Source organism: Podarcis vaucheri, assembly GCF_965113315.1.
Source record: "Podarcis vaucheri genome assembly, chromosome: 17".
NCBI lineage: Eukaryota > Metazoa > Chordata > Lepidosauria > Squamata > Lacertidae > Podarcis > Podarcis vaucheri.
The window spans coordinates 10,780,476-10,801,968 of record NC_138755.1 but is presented as its reverse complement, the minus strand read 5'-3'; the positions used below and the strand labels follow the sequence as shown (position 1 = coordinate 10,801,968).

The following is a 21,493-nucleotide window of genomic DNA, read 5'->3' as shown; positions in this document are numbered from 1 at the left end:
GAGCTGTCTGTGGACAAACGCCCGCTCCCTTGGCCTGAAAGCGAGATGAGCGCTGCACCCCATAGTTCCCTTTGACTGGACTTAGCCACCCAAGGGTCTTTTACCTTTTTTTTTTTTAACTTTCTACCTTAAATCACACTGGTGCAGGTATGCCTTGCCTTGCAGCTAGGGAGTCCACTTTGAGCAGCATCACCACACTGTGAAAATTCTAAACCATGGGACATCATGGCGTAAATGCTAGGCAGATGGATTTCCATTGGGCGTTCGAGGGATTGTTGAGAGATGTGAGCTATGTGCTATTGACTCAAAGCAACAGTGGATTTATTCGATTAGCTTCCATGCCCGTCTGTTGCAGCAAAACAGCAAAGTGTCTTGGGGCGCCTTGAAAGTCATGAGAGATTGGTCCAGGTGCCTCAAGCCTTCTTTTTGTGTCAAATGGATTGGTGTCGAAAGGTCTTTCCAATGACCTCAGCATCTCTCTTGGTCAGCAACCTGATTCCGTTCAGACATAAGGAAGGAATAACAAGAATGGCGGCCATTTCTTTTCTCTCCCTCCCCAGCATGTGGCCAGCATGACTAAGCCGCTTCTGGCAAACCAGAGCAGCGCACAGAAATGCCGTTTACCTTCCCGCCGGAGCGGTACCTATTTATCTACTTGCACTTCATGCTTTCAAACTGCTAGGTTGGCAGGAGCTGGGACAGAGCAACGGGAGCTCACCCCGTCATGGGGATTCGAACCACCAACCTTCTGATCGGCAAGTCCTAGGCTGTGTGGTTTAACCCACAGCGCCACCCGCGTCCCTATGGGTTCCTTAGGAAACAGCTATTCACAAGGTTCAGGGGGTTGCCAAGGGAGCAGAAATGAATACATTGCTTTGTCTGTTGTGTGCACACGCCCTAAGGCAAAGCAGAAACAATCTGAACAACAGCAAAGTTTGTTTTTATCCGAGATGGTTTAGTATTAAAGGGTTGAGTGGAGATGCATGGGGGTCCTGTGGGGGGTTTAAAAATCCCCAAAGGAAGGGTGCAAAAATCATGCCAGAAATAGGGGGAGTGTATCCACTTGCTGTGTTTGGATGCAACAGGAAGAAAATTGCACCTTTCTTCTGCCCCTGGCCCAGTCACAATACAGTGGTATCTTGGGTTACAAACGCTTCGGGTTACAGACTCTGCTAACCCGGAAGTAGTACCTCGGGATAAGAACTTTGCCCCAGGATGAGAAGAGAAATCGCGTGCCAGCGGCAGCGGGAAGCCCCATTAGCTAAAGTGGTACCCCAGGTTAAGAGCAGTTTCAGGTTAAGAACGGACCTCCGGAACGAATTAAGTTCGTAACCAGAGGTACCACTGTATGTACAATACAAGGGGGTGGAAGTGGAATTTGGCAATTGTGTGCTGATGTGGCAGGAGTACTGTTTCATGTTATGTGAGCCTTGGACGTTTGGCACAGGTGAGCTTGACAGCCTTCCTGTAGCTTGCACTTGCCCATTGACATATTGGTTTTCTCTCTTCCTAGCAGAGGCTGACATGTAGCGGACATTGTAGTGCCCCATAACTGCTTGATGGCTCTGTGCCATCCATGCAAGAGCAGGCACAGAGCCCCAGTCCAACGCTGGCAATACTGAGGTGGCATTTTAACGTCTGACTTGTCTTTTCCAGAGTCCGTGACCTGTGAGCCAGGGCAGTTCAGCTGTGGCGGCCGCATCAATCGGTGCATTGATATGTCCTGGCGGTGTGACTCGCAGATTGATTGTGAGAATGCCTCCGATGAAGAAAACTGCCGTAAGTCGGACTCTGTGGGCTTTTTCAGCTCTGTGTTAGTAATGGAGCTTTACCAAAGTGTTGGGCAGGGTCAAGTGGATGGAAAATGGTGGGCAAAACTCCTGGATTCTGCTCCTGTCTCTGGATTCAGGCTGGGTTTGGAGACTAGCATTGTAAAATCCGATGCTGCAATAACACTGTGAAATTTGAAGCAATTGACCAGTTCTTCTACATCAAGGCCTATTGCCTGTAACTGAATTGGCAGCCTAGAGCCTCTGCGTGACCAGTAATCTTTATTGGCAAATAGAAGACCTTCTCTCTTTGCCTGTCTGTAGCCGCTCAATTAAACCTTTCACATTGCTTTTCAAGAGTTGCTTCCATAGCACAGAACTTCATCTATTCTGTCTGTTGTAGTCTAGGAAAACAGATATAGCAGCCAGACCTCCAAACCCATTATTTCCATTTTGGGTACTTTTTTTTTTTTTTTGAAACTGAGAAAAAACTACCAAAGGGAAGCAATTAAGATTAATCTGTTGTCTTCTAGTGCAGGCTTCCTCAACCTCAGCCCTTCAGATGTTTTTTGAGACTACAATTCCCAGGATCCCTGACCACTGGTCCTGCTAGCTAGGGATCATGGGAGTTGTAGGCCAAAAATAGCTGGAGGGGCGAGGTTGAGGAAGCCTGTTCTAGTGCCTATAGCTGCAGTAGCTTGTATACACCCCTCACTGTCCTTCCCTTTCAACCACCTTGGAAATTTTAACTGAAAGGCAGTTGGGAAAGATCTAAATGAATCAGTTTAGACTGTAATGCCCCTAAGTTAGGACTGCAACACCTTAAGGACCGCCTCTTTCCATTTGAACCTACCTGGACCCTGAGATCATCTTCTGAGGCCCTCCTTCGTGTGCCTTCTCTTCAAGGGGTCCGGAGGGTGGCAACACAAGAACAGGGCCTTCTCTGCAGTGGCTCCCCATCTGTGGAATGTTCTCCCCAGGAAAGTTCACCTGGCGCCTCCATTATATACCTTTAGGCGCTGGGCAAAAACGTTCGTTTTTAACCAGGCCTTTGGTTGATCTGATTTACATCCTATGCCCTTTTAAAATGTGTTTTTTTTGGGGGGGGGCTATTGGGTTGTTGCTTTTATTTTTATTATGTATTTTGTGGTTTTATATCTTGATTTTATTCTGTGAACCACCCTGAGACCCCTGGGTATAGGGCGGCATAAATAATGAGTCATTTGTTACTTGTTAAAAGCCATTTGTGTATTGATCGTGCTGTTTTTAAAAGGGCAGCATGCTGCAGCCAGTGACCCAGCCTGCAGGCACAGAACATGACTTGACGTTCTTGTCTTTTGCCCTTGCAGCCCCTAAACGTTGTGCCGACAGCGAGTTCCAGTGCAAAGATGGGAACTGCATTGCTTTGAGTTTTGTCTGCGATGAAGACCGCGACTGCGAGGACGGCAGCGATGAAGAAGGCTGCTCTGGCCCGACCTGCAGCCCCGAAATGTTTCACTGCAACAGCTCAGAGTGTATTCCCAAGCTCTGGGCCTGCGACAAAGATGCGGACTGCAAGGATGGGTCGGATGAGTCGCCCGAGCATTGTGGGAAGCTGGAGAAGGACAATCCTTGCTCTCCGCTGGAGTTCCACTGCGGAAGTGGTGAATGCATCCATCAGAAATGGCAGTGCGATGGGGGTTTTGATTGTGCAGACAACTCAGACGAGGCAGACTGTGGTAAGTTCTGGGTACCGTAGTGTTCCTATATTTGCTTTCCAGAGTGAATAATAATAATAATAATAATAATAATAATAATAATAATAATAAATAATTAATTTATAGCCCGCTCATCTGGCTGGGTTTCCCCAGTCACTCTGGGCGGCTCGCAACAAAATATTAAAAATATGATAAGACATCAGACATTGTAATTTTAAACTTCCCTAAGCAGGGCTGCCTTCATATGTCTTCTAAAAGTCAGATAGTTGTTTATTTCCTTGAGATCTGGTGGGAGGGTGTTCCACAGGGCGGGTGCCACTACTGAGAAGGCCCTCTGCCTGGTTCCCTGTAACCTCACTTCTCACAGTGAGGGAAACGCCAGAAGGCCCTCGTAGCTGGACCTCAGTGTCTGGGCAGAATGTCGGGGGTGGAGACGCTCCTTCAGGTATACTGGGCCAAGGCCGTTCAGGGCTTTAAAGGTCAGCACCAACACTTTGAATTGTTGTAGGGATGAATGAGAGGTTAAGGTGGATGTGCATCATTTTGCACTTGGTACAGTGATGGCGCTTACTGCTTTCTGTTCACTGCTGCCCACAGTTAGGGCCAGCAGTTCGCATGCTGTTGGGATGCCTTTCACAACATGGGCAGCTATTGTGATGTGGAATCAAACTCTACACTGTGAAGAGTTAGGCTGTTGGGTGATTAAAATCTCAGCATAGTGGGGCTCTCTCTAAGTCTCTGCTTCTCTCTCTCTCTCTCCCCCCCCCCCCCGCAGCTAAAGTCACATGCCGCCCAGATGAATTTCAGTGCAATGATGGTACTTGCATCCATGGGAGCCTCCAGTGTAACAAGGAGATTGACTGCAAAGACAGGAGTGACGAGGTTGGCTGTGTCAACGGTATGTAACCCAAGCAGATTTTGTGGGCCTAGGGCAGATCTGAAGCCTGGCTTGAGCCAGCACTGCTGTGACAACTACTACATCAACCCGATTATAGGCAACACCCTTAAAATTAGATCTAAAGCTCTCTCTCTCTCTCCCCCCCCCATTTAAATTAAGATGTTTTACTCAATCATCCCAGCTCTTTGTTTAAAAATTCTTCCTCTTCAAGTAAAGATCCTTTAGTCTGCTCATATTCTCTTATTTTTTAAATATATTTATTAGATTTTCACAAATTATACAATCAAACACAACAATACAAGCAACACAAACAAAAGAAAAACAAGTATAATTTCAAGTCCTTATTTTCTTAAAACTTATTTCACCGACCTCCTCATACCTCCCCTTTCTGCATACCAATTTCAAATATTCAAATCCTCACCCTTAATTTTATCTAATTGGTAACCTTTCTTTTCTTTTAGCTTAAACTTTACAGCTGTAATCCACTTACTTTCTATAGTCTGCTCATATTCTCTTGTCTGCTCAGTGACTGTCGAGAAATCTCCTTAAGATTTCTGTCTGCTTAAATGAGATGGTGCCATTTACATTATGGTGGCATTAGTGGGACAAAAATAACCCCAGAAAGTCATTTAATAGCAAGCAGCAGCAGGTTTCTGCTATGAGAATCTGAGAGATGATTGATTTTTATATGTAACATTTTACACGGCAGTGCAGCTCTCTCTCCTCGCACTGCTTCCCTCTTTTTGGCTTGGTGCTTTTTTTCACCTTAGAAGCTGTTTTAACTGTTGGACTTAGGAACCAGTTAGGGCTTGGTCAGATTGTTTTCTTCCCACCTGTAAGTCTCAGCAGTGATCCTAAGGCAACAGGCCCTGTGCTTATATAGATGACCAGCTGTATTCTAGCCATTTAATCTCGCTTCCCAATATACAAGCATAGGATCGAGTTGCAGAACATGGAAAAAATCAGGACAGACTATTTGCAGCCCCAGCCTTTGCATGCTTACGTGGAAGCAAGCCATAGTGTGTTTAACAGAGCTTACTTCCAGAATTGCTGCAATGCTAAACCTGTTTGCTTGGGAGTAAGGCCTCTTGAGTTAAATTGGACTTATTTCTGAGTAGATATCGCTAGGATTGCACTCTAAAACAACTGGATTTAGAAGTAGGATCTCAGAACAGCTGCCCTTCTCGCAAAGCTTTCCCCTGTTAGGTTCTTATTTCTTCCCTGTGAAGAAGGGAAGACTTTGCTGCGGTCTGAAAGCCAACACTAGCTCAGCAACCCAGAGGGAAGGCGAGGTGTGTTTTGAGGGATTGACTGCCCAAGCCCTGTATTTCCTTGCTTGGCTCACTCAATTCCATGGGGCTTATTCCCAAGCAAGTGTTGTAAGCATTCCCAGACCCTACCTCAAGCTACAGTAGCTTTCCCAGGGCTACTGAAAAGGAAATTGGTCCGAAATGCAATGACGGAATTAAAAAGGTGCTTTCTTAATTTTGTAACAGTGACAACCTGTGAAGGATCAAACATATTCAAGTGTCATTCTGGAGAATGTATCACTATGGACAAGGTCTGCAATGGGAAGAAAGACTGCAGGGATTGGTCGGATGAGCCCCTCAAGGAGTGCCGTAAGAATTTTTAATACTTGTCTCTGTTGGTGTGCTGTAAGAAGGCAGCCTCACATCTCCTCTGGCTTGGACTTTAAGGTCCCTTCCAACACTACGATTCTATGAAAGTGATGTATTGCTGTACATCTGGGACTTGGGTATACAGCTGCAAATTAGGTGGGACCTGGTTGGCACTGTGGTCTAAACCACTGAGCCTCTTGGACTTGCCGATCAGAAGGTTGGCAGTTCAAATCCCCACGACAGAGTGAGCTCCCGTTGCTCTGTCCCAGCTTCTGCCAACCTAGCAGTTCAAAAGCATACCAACGCAAGTAGATAAATAGGTACCACTGTGGCAGGAAGGTAAATGATGTTTCTGTACAATCTGGTTTCCATCACGGTGTTCGGTTGCACCAGAAGCAGTTTAGTCATGCTGGCCACATGACCCGGAAAGCTTCTATGGACAAACGCCAGCTCCCTCGGCCTGAAAGCGAGATGATTGCAGCACTCCATAATTGCCTTTAACTGGACTAACCGTCCAGGGGTCCTTTACCTTTTTACCTTTATAACGTGTTAAGTGCATTATACAAATGTGACACTAGATAGCGATGGTGAGCTGAGGGCAAATTCTCTCTCTATTTTTTTAAAAAAGGCATTTTCGCAGCATTTTTTAATAAATGTCTAGATTCAGCCGTGGTCTGTAACTGGTTCCCTGCTGCAGTAATGAATAGCAGGAGCTGATATGAGCCCGTACGTAGCTTGTTATCTTGTGGAAACAGACTAAACCCAAGTTTATTACAAAGCGCAAAAGGTGGAAGGGAAGTTGTTTTGTGAGTCAAAAACCCAGAGGCTTTTTTCTTCCATGCCACAATAAAGGATTGACCTGCGCCAGCACTGAGACTGAGCTGCATTCCTTGGTGTTGCCAGTTCAGATTTGCCTATCCTTGGAGAGCTTCTGTATCTTGATGCTGTAAAGAGGCTTTCCCCACTGCAATAGTTCTTGTGATGAATTGCTAAGTTGCCTCTTCCCAGCAGTTTTTAAATCTGCAGGAGGATCCCAATGGGAAGCCCCAAGTTGAAAGACCAGTGTAGCACATCTTAAGTAACTTGAAGTTCTAGAGCTCCTATTTCTGCAAGGGACAGCGTGGAATTTCCAGGCTGAGCACGGAGGTGCAGGTCCCTGAAAATGGGGACACGATTGCAATATGTACGTGCATCGCACCAGAAATCCTCACCACAAGCCTGTTACAAGCCCCATATTTTAGATGTGATGGCTTTCCCCATCCACCGCCAGCAAGCTCACGGCAGAAGCAAAATTTGCAATGCAATCTACTTCATTGGTCTTTGACGCTTATCGTTGTGTTTTTATTTGCACGCCACTTTTCCACAAAATTGTGCCCAAAGTGATTCACAACATCTCATGTGATCAACTGAGTACAATGGTTAAAAAAGATGCAAATTAGAAACAATATCAGTCAATTTTTTTTAAATAATCCATACACATTTTATTTGAATTTGTAATAACTTGAAGTTCTTGCAGTATACAAGGTCCACCCTACCTATCCCAGTGTAAATGCTCACTGATGGGAGGCCTTTGTGTAAATGGCATTATTTGATCAATCTCTTCTTTTTGCGGGGGGGTCAATATTCTTTGTTTTATACAAGTCTCGTTAGGACCGTAAGCAATTTCTCTAAGAATATTAGAGGGTCGATTCCAACAGATTCTACACGAAAAACGCTTATGTCCCTGTGGAGATGGCAGTCCTGAATTGGTGGCGCATACCCTTCTGGCTTGCACTCCTTATAAAGACTTGAGGAATGAGATTATCACCCCTCTTTAATTGTCCATTCTGGGTCACCCAGCCACTGCCACTGTGTCCTTTCTCTTGGCAGATCAAGTTGAGCAGGTGACAGCAAAGGTTGCAAGGTTTTTAGCTGGGGCAATCAGAATAAGATCCACTATTTGACTATTGATTCAAAACCCCAAAATGTATTTTATATCATTGACTTTTTATTTCTATTCTTTGTATATTGTATTGTTGTTTTCTTGCTATGCCATATGGCTGACGCAAATAAAGATTCATTCATTCATTCATTCATTCGCTAAGAATAGCATCATTATAAGCTCTTTGTTATCCCCTTCCAGGAACAAATGAATGTTTGGATAATAAGGGTGGTTGCTCCCACATATGCAACGATCTCAAAATTGGGTACGAGTGTTTATGCCCTGAAGGATTCCAGCTGATTAACCAAAGAAAATGTGAAGGTAAATGGGAAAGTTTTCTTCCTCTTTCCACAACAGCTTTCTTAATGCACCTCTAATTACTGTATTTTTCCGTGTATAAGACTAGGTTGTTTTTTTTAACGAAAAAATTAGGTTTAAAATTGGGGCTCGTCTTATACACGTGTAGTGCTGAGGGGTGTTTTCTTAATTTGGAGCCCCCCCCCAAATAGGGGGCGTCTTATATACACGGAAAATACGGTAATTCATATCTGTCATCTGGTTGAAAGTTAATGGGAGCCAGGGAGGTCATGGTGTTTCTCATGATATGTTTTCTTTGGGAAAAGCAAGGCTTGGTGATCTGGCCGAGTCCATCCAGCTGAGGCCACAGTCCCAGGTTGAAAAATTTGGCCTTTCCGAAAGGATGTCTGCGATTGTGGCTTCTGAAGTTGTAGATGAACATGCCATTGGCAAAGCCCTGCGTTTTCCCACCTCTGTAAGAAAAAGGCAGGCAAGATACAATCGATTGTGCCTTTCTGCCCTTACACATAAGCGACAAACTCGGTCACTTGATTCCTCGAGCTGTTCTATAAAATGTTTTTTTGCGCCTCTGTCAAGTTGAATCCCATAGACCTGGTCTTGGAACTGTAGGCTGATGCTTTTTGTGGTGGCCACTGTGGAAAAAATCTGAGTAGTTCAAAGTCTGAGACCATTATGGGATACTTCCTGCCTCCTCTTTGTTTGGGAGGTTACAGGCAAGTAGTAGGTTGGTCGCAGTAGAGAAAACTTACTTGAGCCTCGGAGACCAAATGTATTGTCGTACATTACCGACTTCAGGTGATGAGTATATTCTTCTTGATTTTCCTAGATATCGATGAGTGTCTCAACCCTGATACCTGTAGCCAAATCTGTGTGAACTTGAAAGGAAGCTATAAGTGTGAATGTAACGAAGGCTATCAGATTGACCCTACCACGAAGGCCTGCAAAGCCATTGGTAAGTCTTGGGTGTCCTCTACACTAGAGTATTACTGTAACCATTGCAGGGTGGTGGCAAAAAAGTTAGGGTACCTGCAGGGACGCGGGTGGCGCTGTGGGTAAAACCTCAGTGCCTAGGACTTGCCGATCGCATGGTCAGCGGTTCAAATCCCTGCAGCGGGGTGCGCTCCCATTGCTCGGTCCCAGCGCCTGCCAACTTAGCAGTTCGAAAGCACCCCCGGGTGCAAGTAGATAAATAGGTACCGCTTTATAGCGGGAAGGTAAACGGCGTTTCCGTGTGCTGCTCTGGTGCCGGTTCACCAGAGCAGCTTCGTCACGCTGGCCACGTGACCCGGAAGTGTCTGCGGACAGCGCTGGCTCCCGGCCTTTAGAGTGAGATGAGCGCACAACCCTAGAGTCTGTCAAGACTGGCCCGTATGGGCAGGGGTACCTTTACCTTTACCTTACCTGCAGGAGCCGTCCTTCACCTGGGAATACATCCAGATCCAGAATCTTGTTTTTGCAGTTCCTTCCTTTTTAATGTAATTTTGGGGACCCAAATTTACTTCTTTTCCTCCCCCCTTCCTTTTTATTAGGTCCATTATAGTTTAAGATGCTTTTTAAACTTGTGACAAGGTGGGCTTGATTTAAATCAAATCGATTTAAATCACTAGTCAGTAAGACTTGATTTAAATCAAATTTTTACAGAAAGGCATTCTTGCTGGTATAATAATATTTACAACCAGATGAAGGTTTCATTTTTGGAATAATAAATTTTCAGAGTAGTTTTTACAGTTATAGCAAACATTACTGACTTGGTTATACTGTTAGAGATACATAGACAGATAATTATGAAATTATTGTGAGGTTTAGTAAGTTAACTGTTTATATTTAGACAACTTTTATGCTGTACTTTATTGGCAGGAGAAAAACAATCAATTCCTTAACAATTCATACAATTTATTTAACTAAAACAATATTATAGCATATGTATCCAAGTTTGTTAACTGATATAGTTAAACATTTTTTTAAAAAAACCACACACCTTAGACTAGTTTTAGCACACATGAAAACCTTAAAACAAATCCTTATTTCCTGATGAATAGTCTTTGGACTATAATGTAACTTAAATAGAAAACTATCTTTAGAAAGATTTTTCCTCCAAAAGCATTTTATTTTAAAAATTTTAAAAAATCTGATTCAAATTTTTTAAAAATCCAATAAAAAAGCAATTTTTATCCACCCTGACCTTGTGAAATGACTTGAGTGCATGGACAATTGGAATGTGTAGTAAACAACTATTTATTTCGTGAACTTTGGACGCTGGGAAAATCCACTTATTGAATTGTAATAATTCTTCCCGGAGACCTTTGGAGCTGCTTAGTTGCTTTCTGGAAGCTGAGAGAGCAGGTTTAAAAGCCACAGAGTTCCCAATACCCCTTTTCTTGCTCCTTTCCCCAGGCACCATTGCATATCTCTTCTTCACCAATCGCCATGAGGTCAGGAAGATGACTCTCGACCGCAGCGAGTACAGCAGCCTCATCCCCCGTCTCAAAAACGCGGTGGCTTTAGATATGGAAATAGCCAACAACAAACTCTACTGGTCTGACAGCTCACAGAAAAAAATATACAGGTAAAAATAGATGAAAGGTGTGCACTGCAGGCTGGAACTGGCAGGGCTCAGTAGTACTTGTGTTTTAAATCGCACCTGGGCACAGATGTGATTCAAAACACAGCTACTTAGAGAAAACCAGTCCTGCAAGGAATCCTGCAGCCCATGAAGTATGGCTCCCTCTCTCTCCTTTCTTCATTTCAATGGGGATTCTTTGTTTCTTTGTGATGTCTCCAGCACTCCAATAGACAAAGCAGACAACCACTCTCACCATGCCACCGTGATTGACAGCGGGATCAAATACCCAGATGGCCTTGCTGTGGACTGGGTGCACAGCAACATCTACTGGGCTGACTCCGCCCTGGGCACGATCTCTGTGGCCAGCAGTGAAGGCTTGAGGAGGAAGACCCTGATCAAGGAAGTTGACGCCAAGCCGTGTGCCATCGTGGTGGATCCAGTCCACGGGTATGTGCCGTCCTAAATGTTTTGGAGGTGCTGCGAGGATTTGCCAGTCTGTTGAGGAGCCGGGCTCTTGTTTCTAGGGACATGCCCTAGCGAGAGGCAAAAGATATGTGTGAATGAGGTTGACCTTTGAGATGGCACCTTAGCAGTGGATTAGGAAGGAGAATGGTCAATGTACAGTGGTGCCTCGCAAGACGAAATTAATCCGTTCCGCAAGTCTCTTCGTCTTGCGGTTTTTTCGTCTTGCGAAGCACGGCTATTAGTGGCTTAGCGGCTATTAACGGCTTAGCGGCTTTAAGAAAAAGGAAACAAACTCGCAAGAACTCGCAAGACGTTTCGTCTTGCGAAGCAAGCCCATAGGGAAATTTGTCTTGCAGAACGACTCAAAAAATGGAAAACTCTTTCATCTTGCGCGTTTTTCGTCTTGCGAGGCATTCGTCTTGCGAGGTACCACTGTACGTTCTTTGCATGCAAAAAATCCCAGATCCAATTCTTGGCATCTCCAGTTTAGGCTGAGAAAAGACTCCTGTTTTCACTGGCCAGGGTTTTAGAGAAAGGATGGCAAACCTATGGCTCTGCAGATGTTACAAGTCTACTATTTGGTTCTTAACCATGCTGTCTAGGGCTGTCTAGGGCTGATGAGATTTGGGGATTCCAGTAACATCTGAAGGACTCCCCAGGTCCCCATGCCTAACACAGACAACACTGAACTGAATGGGCCAGTGGTCTGACTATACAAAGATAGCTCAGTGGATCTGACAGCATTTTAGGGCAATGTTGACTTTAAAAGAATAGTGCTGGTTGTGGCTTCCTTAAGATGCTCTCAATGGTCAAAAGAAGCACAACATTTTGGGACAAGAGAGAGGCTTTGCCTACATGCATAGTCTAAGCATGCGACCATGGCTGCATGGATGTTACTGGCCCAGAGATGGAAAGAAGATAAAGTCCCTATCAGAGAAGAATGGCAGATCAAATTGATGGACTATGCTGAAATGGCTTAAATGACCGGAAGAGTTAGAAATCAGGAGGAACAAAACTTTAATAAGGAATGGGGAAAATTTTATAACTTATCTTAAAGACTATTGTAAACAGTTAAAATCGTTTGTAGGATTGAAATAACACTTGTAGTTTATAAGTGTGAATTCTGGACATAATGGAAGAGGTAAAGGATTTGGAGTATTATAAAAGATGCGGGAGGAAATGATCAATAACAGAACCCACAAAGGGGAGGAGGGAAGTCCAGAAGATTCCTAGGAATCTTGTTTTTATTATGTTTGATATCTCTCTGTAAAATTTTAAATTGAAAAACCAAATAAATTTGTATTTAAAAAGGGGGGGGCGCTTTGCCAGGTGTGCTGTCCATTGAGGAGGAGGGGCTTAGGGTCAACTCTCCCAAGGACAATGTTGCTCTGCGAGAGTTGGCTTAAATTGTGTGTTTGTTTTTCCCTCATGTTAGGTTTATGTACTGGGCTGACTGGGGAACGTCTGCGAAAATTGCCAAAAGTGGTCTGAATGGGGTGGACAGCTTCCCTCTGGTGAAAGAAGGCATTCTTTGGCCTAACGGAATAACTCTAGGTAAGCTCTGCATAGCTCAGGGAAGACAATAACAAGAGCAGGCTGGAGGAAGACTGTTGGCTCTCAATCCAAAGGACTTGCTTTTTCGTTTAAATGGCTTGTTCGAGGCTGATCTCTCTCTTCCTGCTTTTGTGCTGCTGCAAAGTTTGCTCTCTTAGGCAACCCATTTGCAGCTGGATTAGCATCCCACTGCTTGGCAGTGCTGTCGTCCTCCCTGATTCAGTTGTAGTGATGGAGTCAGGGAGCACATTCACAAATACAAGGGCTTAGCATTATGAGGACCGGGGGGGGGGGGCTGGACAGAGCAACCTCCAGTCCTAAGAATATCTGAAGCTCCTGAGTTGGATTCACAAACTTTTTTGGGGGTCATGCATGAGGAGAAAAGGTGCAGTGAGAATTTCCCTTTAAGTACAGTGGTACCTCAGGTTACAGACGCTTCAGGTTACAGACTCCGCTAACCCAGAAATAATACTTCGGGTTAAGAACTTTGCTTCAGGATGAGAACAGAAATTGCGCAGCGGGAGGCCCCATTAGCTAAAGTGGTATCTCAGGTTAAGAACAGTTTCAGGTTAAGAACGGACCGCCAGAACGAATTAAGTTCTTAACCCGAGGTACCACTGTATATAGTTGTTAAAAGTAAAGGTGATCAGTTAGGTTTTTGAGTGCAGATAATCACCCGTTTTCCCCTTGTAGGCCTGGCTTTTGAGGGGCAGAGTTCTAAACAATGGCAAAGTAATCAAAAGCACTCTTGAGAAATTGTTAGGATAAAATGTTTCTGAAATCCAGCGGACCAAAAGCCAAGAACACTTTCTTGGGAATGGGTTGGCCCTTGGGTCTAAATAAAGCAGAGCAGTCTGATTTGGAGGGAACCCTTCTCATCTGAAAGCTGTATGCTGTAGTTTGTTGCAAGTATCAAAGGCGTTTGGGGATGCAGCGCTAACTTACAACGCCTCTTGGCCAGTGTGTCTTGTTCTCTGTTCTGAACTACCTTTATGCTTGGCTTGCTCCCTTTCATATGAATGGAAGGATGTGTTCCTCTGGTCATGTGACACTTCTGACACCTTCTGTCTTCTGCCTTTAGATCTGGCCAACCAGCGCCTCTACTGGGTAGACTCAAAGCTCCACTCCATCTCCAGCATAGATGTGAATGGGAGAAACAGAAAGACCATCCTTGTGAATGAGGACAAGCTGGCTCATCCTTTTGCCATCACAGTCTTTGAGGTGAGGCAGATTCAGAAATGGCCTCATTTTAGACATGTGGTCTTTGTTTATTGATCACATCAATAAGGTGTTAGAGTTACTGCATCCCCCTATAGCGCCTGCATCTCTAGGAGAGGACTAATTAATCTGTGAACCTATCGTGCATGTATCTTAGTGTTACTTTTTGGAGCTGGCAAGCCAATAATATGTTACCCATGTGTTGCTTTGCAGGGTTTTTTTTTGGGGGGGGGTTATGTTCACGGTGTTACTGTTGAAAACCAAAAAAATCCATTAAAAAATAAATCACTGAATCTTCTCCCAGGATAAAGTGTTCTGGACAGATGTCATGAACGAAGCCATTTTCAGCGCCAACCGCCTGACTGGCTCCGATATCGTCAAGGTGGCAGGGGACCTGTATTCACCCCAGGATCTGACGTTGTTTCATTCTGTACGGCAGCCAAAAGGTATTTGATCTTGACTGCCTTCCTGCTATTGCATCCCTAAATGTGTTTTTTCTCTCTCTTCCCCGACCTTTTTTCTTTTGCCTTGTGCTTTTTGGACTGTCAGGTAAGGGCAATTTAGCACGCTGCACTCTGCCGCCAGGGAAACCTCTTATTTTCCTGCAGCGGAGGAGAACAGCCATGTTTGGGCTTCTTCCTGCAGAAGGCAGGGCTATATAAGCTGTCTTTCTCAATTCCTTCCTGGGCGGCAGCATCTACCTCCAGCCCTTGGCCAGCTTCACTCCCATCTTCTCATCTGCCAAAAAGGAGAGCCCTTTAGACCAGCCTTTCTCAACCTGTGGGTCCCCAGATGTTGTTGGACTACAACTCCCATCACCCCTAGCTAGCGAGGCCAGAGTTCAGGGATGATGGTAGTTGTAGCCCAACAACATCTGGGGACCCACAGGTTGAGAACCGCTGCTTTAGACAGCTTCCGCCCCATCGCTATTAGCAGTGGTGGTTTTGCTCTGTCTTGGAGGACTCCCACTGGGTGGGAAGGCGCAGTGTTTGTGTCAGGGACTGGGCAGAGGAGGACCAGTGGAGGCCGCCTCCCCAGCCTGACCCTTCCAGAGAAGGGGACAGTTCAGAATTACAGCAGGGGTTTGAGGGAGGTCACGGCTCAGAGGCAGATGAGAGGGAAAGCTGGGAAATAAAGGGAGAGGAAGAGGAAGAAGAAGAAGCACTAGGGGAGCGACAGCTGATGGACTCACCGTCTTTAGAAAGCATTCCAGACCCCTCTCCTAGAACACGGCGTGCCTTGAAAGTAGGAGAGCAAAGAGCTCAAAGGCAGAGGGCACGTAGCAGCACCCGTAGCAATGACTCGTGAGGAAGTGGGAGAGACGGAGGGGGTGGAGATTCATTTGGAGCAATGCCATTATTCCAAGAAGCTGCGTTCACAAGCCCCTCTCTGTGTTTTCATGTTTTTAAAAAAATGATTATGGAGGCTGAATATCTGCCCCATCTGTGTTTCACTAGTTGTTGAGGGCACCCTGACATATATATCTGAAAGTTCTAGGGCATTTTTAAATCAAAGTTTTGATCAAGGTTATATTGAATAAAAGCAGATGGTAAGGACTTTTCCTTGTCTTGTCCGTACCTGGCCACCTGCCGTGGGGGTTGGTTCATCTGCCGCCTGACAGTTTGAGATGCCATTCAGTGAAGATAACCTCTGGCTCCCCTTGAATTCCTCCTGTGTTCGTGAAGGTGAAGACTTGCGCAGGCACTTGTGCCATCCCGAATCTCCTTTGTACAACTTCTTTTTCCCGCCTTTTAACAGGTGTCAACTGGTGTGAGAAGAACGGAAGTCCCAATGGAGGCTGCCAATACCTCTGTCTCCCTGCCCCGCAAATCACTGCTCACTCCGCCAAGTACACCTGTGCCTGTCCTGATGGCATGCACCTGGCCGCAGACATGAGAAGTTGCAGCACAGGTAAGTAGGCAAAATGGGTTAGCTAGCCTTTGTGCAGTGAGCAGCTGGCAGCCGGGGTAAAAAATGAATCTCTCTCTGTGTGTATGTGTGTGGGAGAGAGAGAGACTACAGTGGTACCTCTGGATGCGAACGGGATCCGTTCTGGAGCCCCGTTCGCATCCTGAAGTGAACGCAACCTGTGTCGTCGCAATTCTCTGCTTTTGTGCATGCGTGTGACATCATTTTGAAAGTCTGCGCATGTGCGAGCAGCGAAACCTGGAACTAACGCATTCCGTTACTTCCGGGTTGCCGCGGAGCATAACCTGAAAACACTCAACCTGAAGCATATTTAACCCGAGGTACGACTATACCCCCTTTCCCACAAAACGAGTATAATCATACCTTGCAAGTCAAACAGAATCCTTTCTGGAAGTCCATTCAACTTCCAAAATGTTCGAAAACCAAATCGCGGCTCCTGATTGGCTGCAGGGAGCTCCGGGTTCCAAAAGAACGTTCACAAACCGGAACAATCACTTCCCGGTTTGCGGCATTCAAGAGCCAAAACGTCCCGAGTTCCGGAGCGTTCGGGATCCAAGGTACGACTGCAAAAGTGTTTATTTGGAGAGATAATTGATATGTTGTCGTCTCCACCACCCAGACACTGTTCCCGATGCTCCTGCTTCCGTTGCTGCCGCAACAACTCGGCAGCCTCCCTCGAGAACCACACCTTTGGGCCGGCTGCTCGCCACAACCGGTGCCCCCAGGCATGAAACTGAACGCCTGCCTGCCGCTGCCCCCACCGTTCTGAGCAAACTCATCCCAGGCATCTCTGAGCGTACGACGCCTCCGATGGTCACCCTGTCACAGCAAGGTAAGCAGCTTAGGTTTCAGCCAGTCACACCGAGTGTGTGACACTCCTGTTAAGGCTCCTTTGCACCTAAGTGCAAAGTGCTGTGCACATAGGAAAACTTAACTTGGGTGCAAGTTCTCCTCTTCCTCCTCTCCTGTCCCCTCTTCCTTCCCCTCTGCATCTTTTGCAATATTCCAGACTGGAGAGGGCTTAATTTTAAGTTTCCTTTATTCCCCAGCACGAAATGGCATTGCTGCTGAAACGGACGGGGCAAGGCAAGGGGGTCCCCCAGCGCTCTCAATTGTCCTACCACTGGGTAAGTTCCTCGCCAGGCAAAAAAACGTTCCTTTTTAACCAGGCCTTGGGTTGATCTGATTTACATCCTATACTCTTAGATATATATTGTCCAGTAGCACCTTAGAGACCAACTAAGTTTGTTCTTGGTATAAGCTTTTGTGTGCATGCACACTTCAGATTTATAATGTGTTTTTTGTGTGTGTGTTGGGGGAAGCTATTGGGTTGTTGTTTTTATTTTTATTATTAATTTTGTGGTTTTATATCTTGATTTTATTCTGTGATCCCCGCCATAGGGTGGTATATAAATTCAATCAAGCAATCAATCAATGGAATCGGAATAAGAATAAGAATAAATAATAATAGTTGCGGGCAAGGCAGAAGCCCAAATCAGTAGTCCTTCTCAGGATGCTCTTGAACTAAAGATAATACAGTGGATACTCGGGTTGTGAACCTGATCCATGCAGGATGCACGTTCGCAACCCACGTCTGTGCACGCACCGGTTGCAATTTGTTGCTTCTGCACAAAGCGCGATTTAGGGCTTCCGTGCATGCGCCACCGCCAAAACCCGGAAGTAACCTGTTCCGGTACTTCCGGGTTTCGGCAGTCCGCAACCCGAAAAAACGCAACCTGAAGCGGCTGTAACCCGAGGTGTGACTGTATTGGTGTAGCAAATAAATCACGGTGCATATTTTATTCTCCATTAATTCCCTTAATAGCGGTTCTCAGGTGTAATGTACTTAGATTGTAAGCCTCTTGGGATACAGGCCTGTCATATGTTCTTTGTGAAGGCCCCCCCCCCCATAGATAGTGCTCTATTCACCATCGTCACCAGTGGTCTCCTGAGCAATTAGGAGAGGTTGGTTGAAAATAACGTCCTGCCTTCTGGGATGTCTTTTTTTCCAGTGCTGATTTGTTTAATCTCCTTTGGGGGTTTCCTCGTTTGGAAGAACTGGCGCCTGAGGAACATCAACAGCATCAATTTTGACAACCCTGTCTATCAGAAAACGACGGAGGATGAGGTTCACATCTGCCGGAGCCAGGAGGGGTACACATACCCATCGGTAAGCTGACATTCAGAATGGTGGGAACTTTGCAGTTTTCTGTACTGCTGGTGGGTGCTTTTGTGTTCTTTGATATTAGTGGGGGGTCCCAAGTCATTCTCATCCTGCCCCTCTCCTGAAGCCCTCCTGCCCCCATTCCTTCCCGCCATGGTAACATGGTGCACATGGAAGAACAGTGCCCTTCAGGAAAGGCCTTGTGCAAAAGTAGCACAAATACATGCTCCTTGTTTGTATAAATCCATAATGTGAATTTTCAGGGTCTGGCAAGATGACTCCTTTCCTCCCTGCTTTTTAAAAAAACTTTTAAATTTATACTTTTTAAGTTTATACATTTCATTAGTTTTACAATCAACTTAACATTTCCAAGTTTGACTTCCTTCCCCTTATTTCTGTGGTTCCTTACATTTATTTTTTAAAATACCTTCTGCATATCCAAATTCATTTCACTTGCTTGTTTAATTATCTACTGTAAATATATACTTTTATCTGTTTACAATTTATCTGTAAATATTCAATAAGCCATTTCCATTCTTTTATCAAAAGATTTTTTTATCTTTATTTCTTATTCTTCCAGTAAGTTTCACCATTTCTGCATATTCCATAAGTTTTTGTATCCATTCTTCCTTTACTGGGACTTCTGCTTCTTTCCACTTTCGGGCAAGTAGCATTCTTGCTGCTGTAGTCGCATACATGAATACATTTCTATACAATTTAGGTAGTTCTGTCCCTATAACTCCCAAAAGAAAAGCTTCTGGTTTTGTTTTGTTTTTAATAAAAGTTATTTTGAACATCCATTTCAATTCATTGTACAGCCGTACCTTAGAATTCAAACGGCTTAGTTGCTGAACATTTTGGCTCCCGGACAATTGGAAACCGGAAGGGATTGTTCCGGTTTTCGAATGTTCTTTGGAAACCGAATGTCTAGCATAACTTCTGCTGCTTCCGATTGGCTGCAGGAGCTTCCTGCAGCCAATCAGAAGCCGCGCATTGGTTCCCGAACATTTTGGAAGTCGAACGGACGTCCGGAACGGATTCTGATTGACTTCCAAGGTGCGTCTGTATATCATTTCCCAGTAAGCTTTAACCTTACTACAAGATGACTCTTTTGAGATACCACAAAACACTGAACGCTGTCTTCTTGAGTAGGTTGGTTTCTGTTTCTCTCTTCAATCAGCTGGCTCACTTTTTATCCCTAATTGGGACATTTTGGCTTCTACGGCTATTCCACCTATCTAAACCCTTTGAGTAACTTCCTTTCCAATCTCTCTTCCCCAACAGAGACAAATGGTCAGCCTGGAAGACGACACCACAGCGTGAGCCCACCTCAACGCTTCCAAGTGCCTCTCTCCAGACTTTTGCTGCTGCTTTTCTGGGAGAACACGCATGCCCTGGCTTCCGTTGTCTCTCAGCCGTCTGACGCCACTTCCCGAGTGACTTGATGGACCTTTCCCCTTCCTCAGCCCCTCACCTTTCCCTTTTTTAAAAGGAAGAAACTGTACGTCAGTCAGCAACTGTCTTTACAGGACAGAGCAGATGAACCAGGGCCACTTTGTTGAGTTTTTATGTTTCGATATATTTATTGTTGTATCTAGTGCTGCCACGGCACTGATACGTCTGCTGTCCTCTGAGTCTCATTTTTAATCTGGGCAGGGTCACTTATTGCTATTTTTTCACGCACGTGAAGGACGGTAACTTGACAAAGGCAGTGGCTGTTCTCTGGATGCACACCTGGGTGTCTCGGGGTCCTCTTCACAAGCTGACCGTTGTGCCTGGCCCTTTTCTCTCCAAAGGCCTGACAGGCAGGCATGAAGCAAGCTTGGAAGGGAATCGGGAACATGAGCCTTTGCTGAGAACTCGCCTTGCCTTCGTGAGCCTCTGGGCACCTTTCTCCCAAGCTAGACTGGAGAAAATTTTAAAGAGTGGATTTTGCCATCCGTGCCGCAAAGAAGAAACAGTGACTTTTGCCCTCTTAACATCCAAAGAAAGGAAGGACAACACGGAGGTGTCCTGGATCTCTCTGTGGGCCCTGAGCTGCTAGATCTCTCTCAGCCCTCCCCCTGCCCCTTTCGTTTGATTTCTTCTCGTTTCTCTTTGTAGCTTTGTAACCTTGCATTTTCTGTATTTGCACTTGATTCCTTTCTTTCGGCTCTCTTGTCACGTGTTGCCAGGAGGGTGAGAGAGGGGGGAAGAACTGAACCAATGAGACAAGCAGGCTGACTTTGGGGAGGGAAAAGGGGGTTGTTGCGTTTTGCTCGGTGCTGGTCCGTTTTGTGCCTTTCGGCAGGTGGACAAAGGGCAATAGATTGTGCTGGCCAAGAAAGCAGGAATTGAAGCCATTCTCCTGTGTGCTCTACCTTCGTCACAGGTTTACAGTTGCCTTATCACTGCATCTCTCTATGCCAGGTATATTTTTTACAAATTTCCTGTCCTTAGCTTTGCCTTATTTTGTATACTGTTATCCCGTCTCTTACTAACGGAGGGCTTCTTAACTAAGGCAATGCCAAATGGGACTCCCAGCCCCCTTCTAGAGTTGCACTAAACTCTGATTCTGCACCTTAGTTGAAAAATATATATATATATATATTGCATGTGACGCTTTTTAAGCTTTTGTGAATGGAAGCGCCAGGTTGCCACATGTTCTAAGGTGGGCTGAATTTGAGCTCAGGGTGTGCTCTTTGGCTACCATTCACCAAAGGATCTTTACGTTTTCAAGGAAGTAGAATCAGTGTAAATTCCAAATGTCTGCCGCAGCTCCAGTCCGTCCTAAATTCAGTAACGAACAAGCAGAAAATACCCGCTTACTCTGCTATCCTAGGATAACAAATGGCAACTTTATTTTCTTGGCCTGACACATCTAGTTCCCTTCCTTTGACGGAGGGGACAGCACACTACATACCAAGGAAAAGCACTCAAAACCCCTTTGACCTGAAGCTGTGAAAGATTCCAACCACTTCCTCTGATTGTGGAGCATGTAAATGATGTATAATGTTTGAGATATATATTTCCTTTGCACAAAACGTTGCATTCTGTATGTACATAATGTTCATAAAATACATGACTTATTTATTTATAAGTTTATTTTCTTATGGTTGTTGATGATTAGGCTTTATTCCCTCATCCCATCTCTCTCTGTTGGGGTATTCCCCGATTCTCTGCAGTTATGGGTGCACATGATGGTGGAGAGCTAACCGTGATCAACTAAAGTTCGGTCCCAATCTGAAGTAAGCGGGACTGAACACGGGGGCTGCGTTTTGCATGTCATAGTGAACCAAACCTTTGCGGTTTCCCATGAACATGGGTGTCTGAACCAGGGACTGTGGTTTTGTTTCACTCCAAGCAAACCACTGCTCCATGAAGCTTTTCGTATCTCCA

At 45.3% G+C, this 21,493-nt stretch overlaps 1 protein-coding gene across 1 annotated transcript in view; it reads left to right on the top strand.

Annotated features, from left to right (window-relative positions):
* LDLR (low density lipoprotein receptor) overlaps window positions 1-21,194 on the top strand; it is a 31,173-nt gene extending 9,979 nt beyond the window's left edge. Inside the window, exons 3-18 of the mRNA XM_082204670.1 lie at window positions 1,657-1,779; window positions 3,119-3,487; window positions 4,242-4,364; window positions 5,861-5,983; window positions 8,106-8,225; window positions 9,049-9,174; window positions 10,617-10,788; window positions 11,005-11,232; window positions 12,686-12,804; window positions 13,886-14,025; window positions 14,327-14,468; window positions 15,781-15,933; window positions 16,571-16,783; window positions 17,001-17,078; window positions 17,964-18,121; window positions 19,400-21,194. Of these exons, the coding sequence (XP_082060796.1) occupies window positions 1,657-1,779; window positions 3,119-3,487; window positions 4,242-4,364; window positions 5,861-5,983; window positions 8,106-8,225; window positions 9,049-9,174; window positions 10,617-10,788; window positions 11,005-11,232; window positions 12,686-12,804; window positions 13,886-14,025; window positions 14,327-14,468; window positions 15,781-15,933; window positions 16,571-16,783; window positions 17,001-17,078; window positions 17,964-18,121; window positions 19,400-19,438 (2,426 nt within the window). The 3' untranslated portion in view covers window positions 19,439-21,194. The remainder of the gene's footprint in view (window positions 1-1,656; window positions 1,780-3,118; window positions 3,488-4,241; window positions 4,365-5,860; window positions 5,984-8,105; window positions 8,226-9,048; window positions 9,175-10,616; window positions 10,789-11,004; window positions 11,233-12,685; window positions 12,805-13,885; window positions 14,026-14,326; window positions 14,469-15,780; window positions 15,934-16,570; window positions 16,784-17,000; window positions 17,079-17,963; window positions 18,122-19,399) is intronic.
* Window positions 21,195-21,493: the final 299 nt, after the last annotated feature.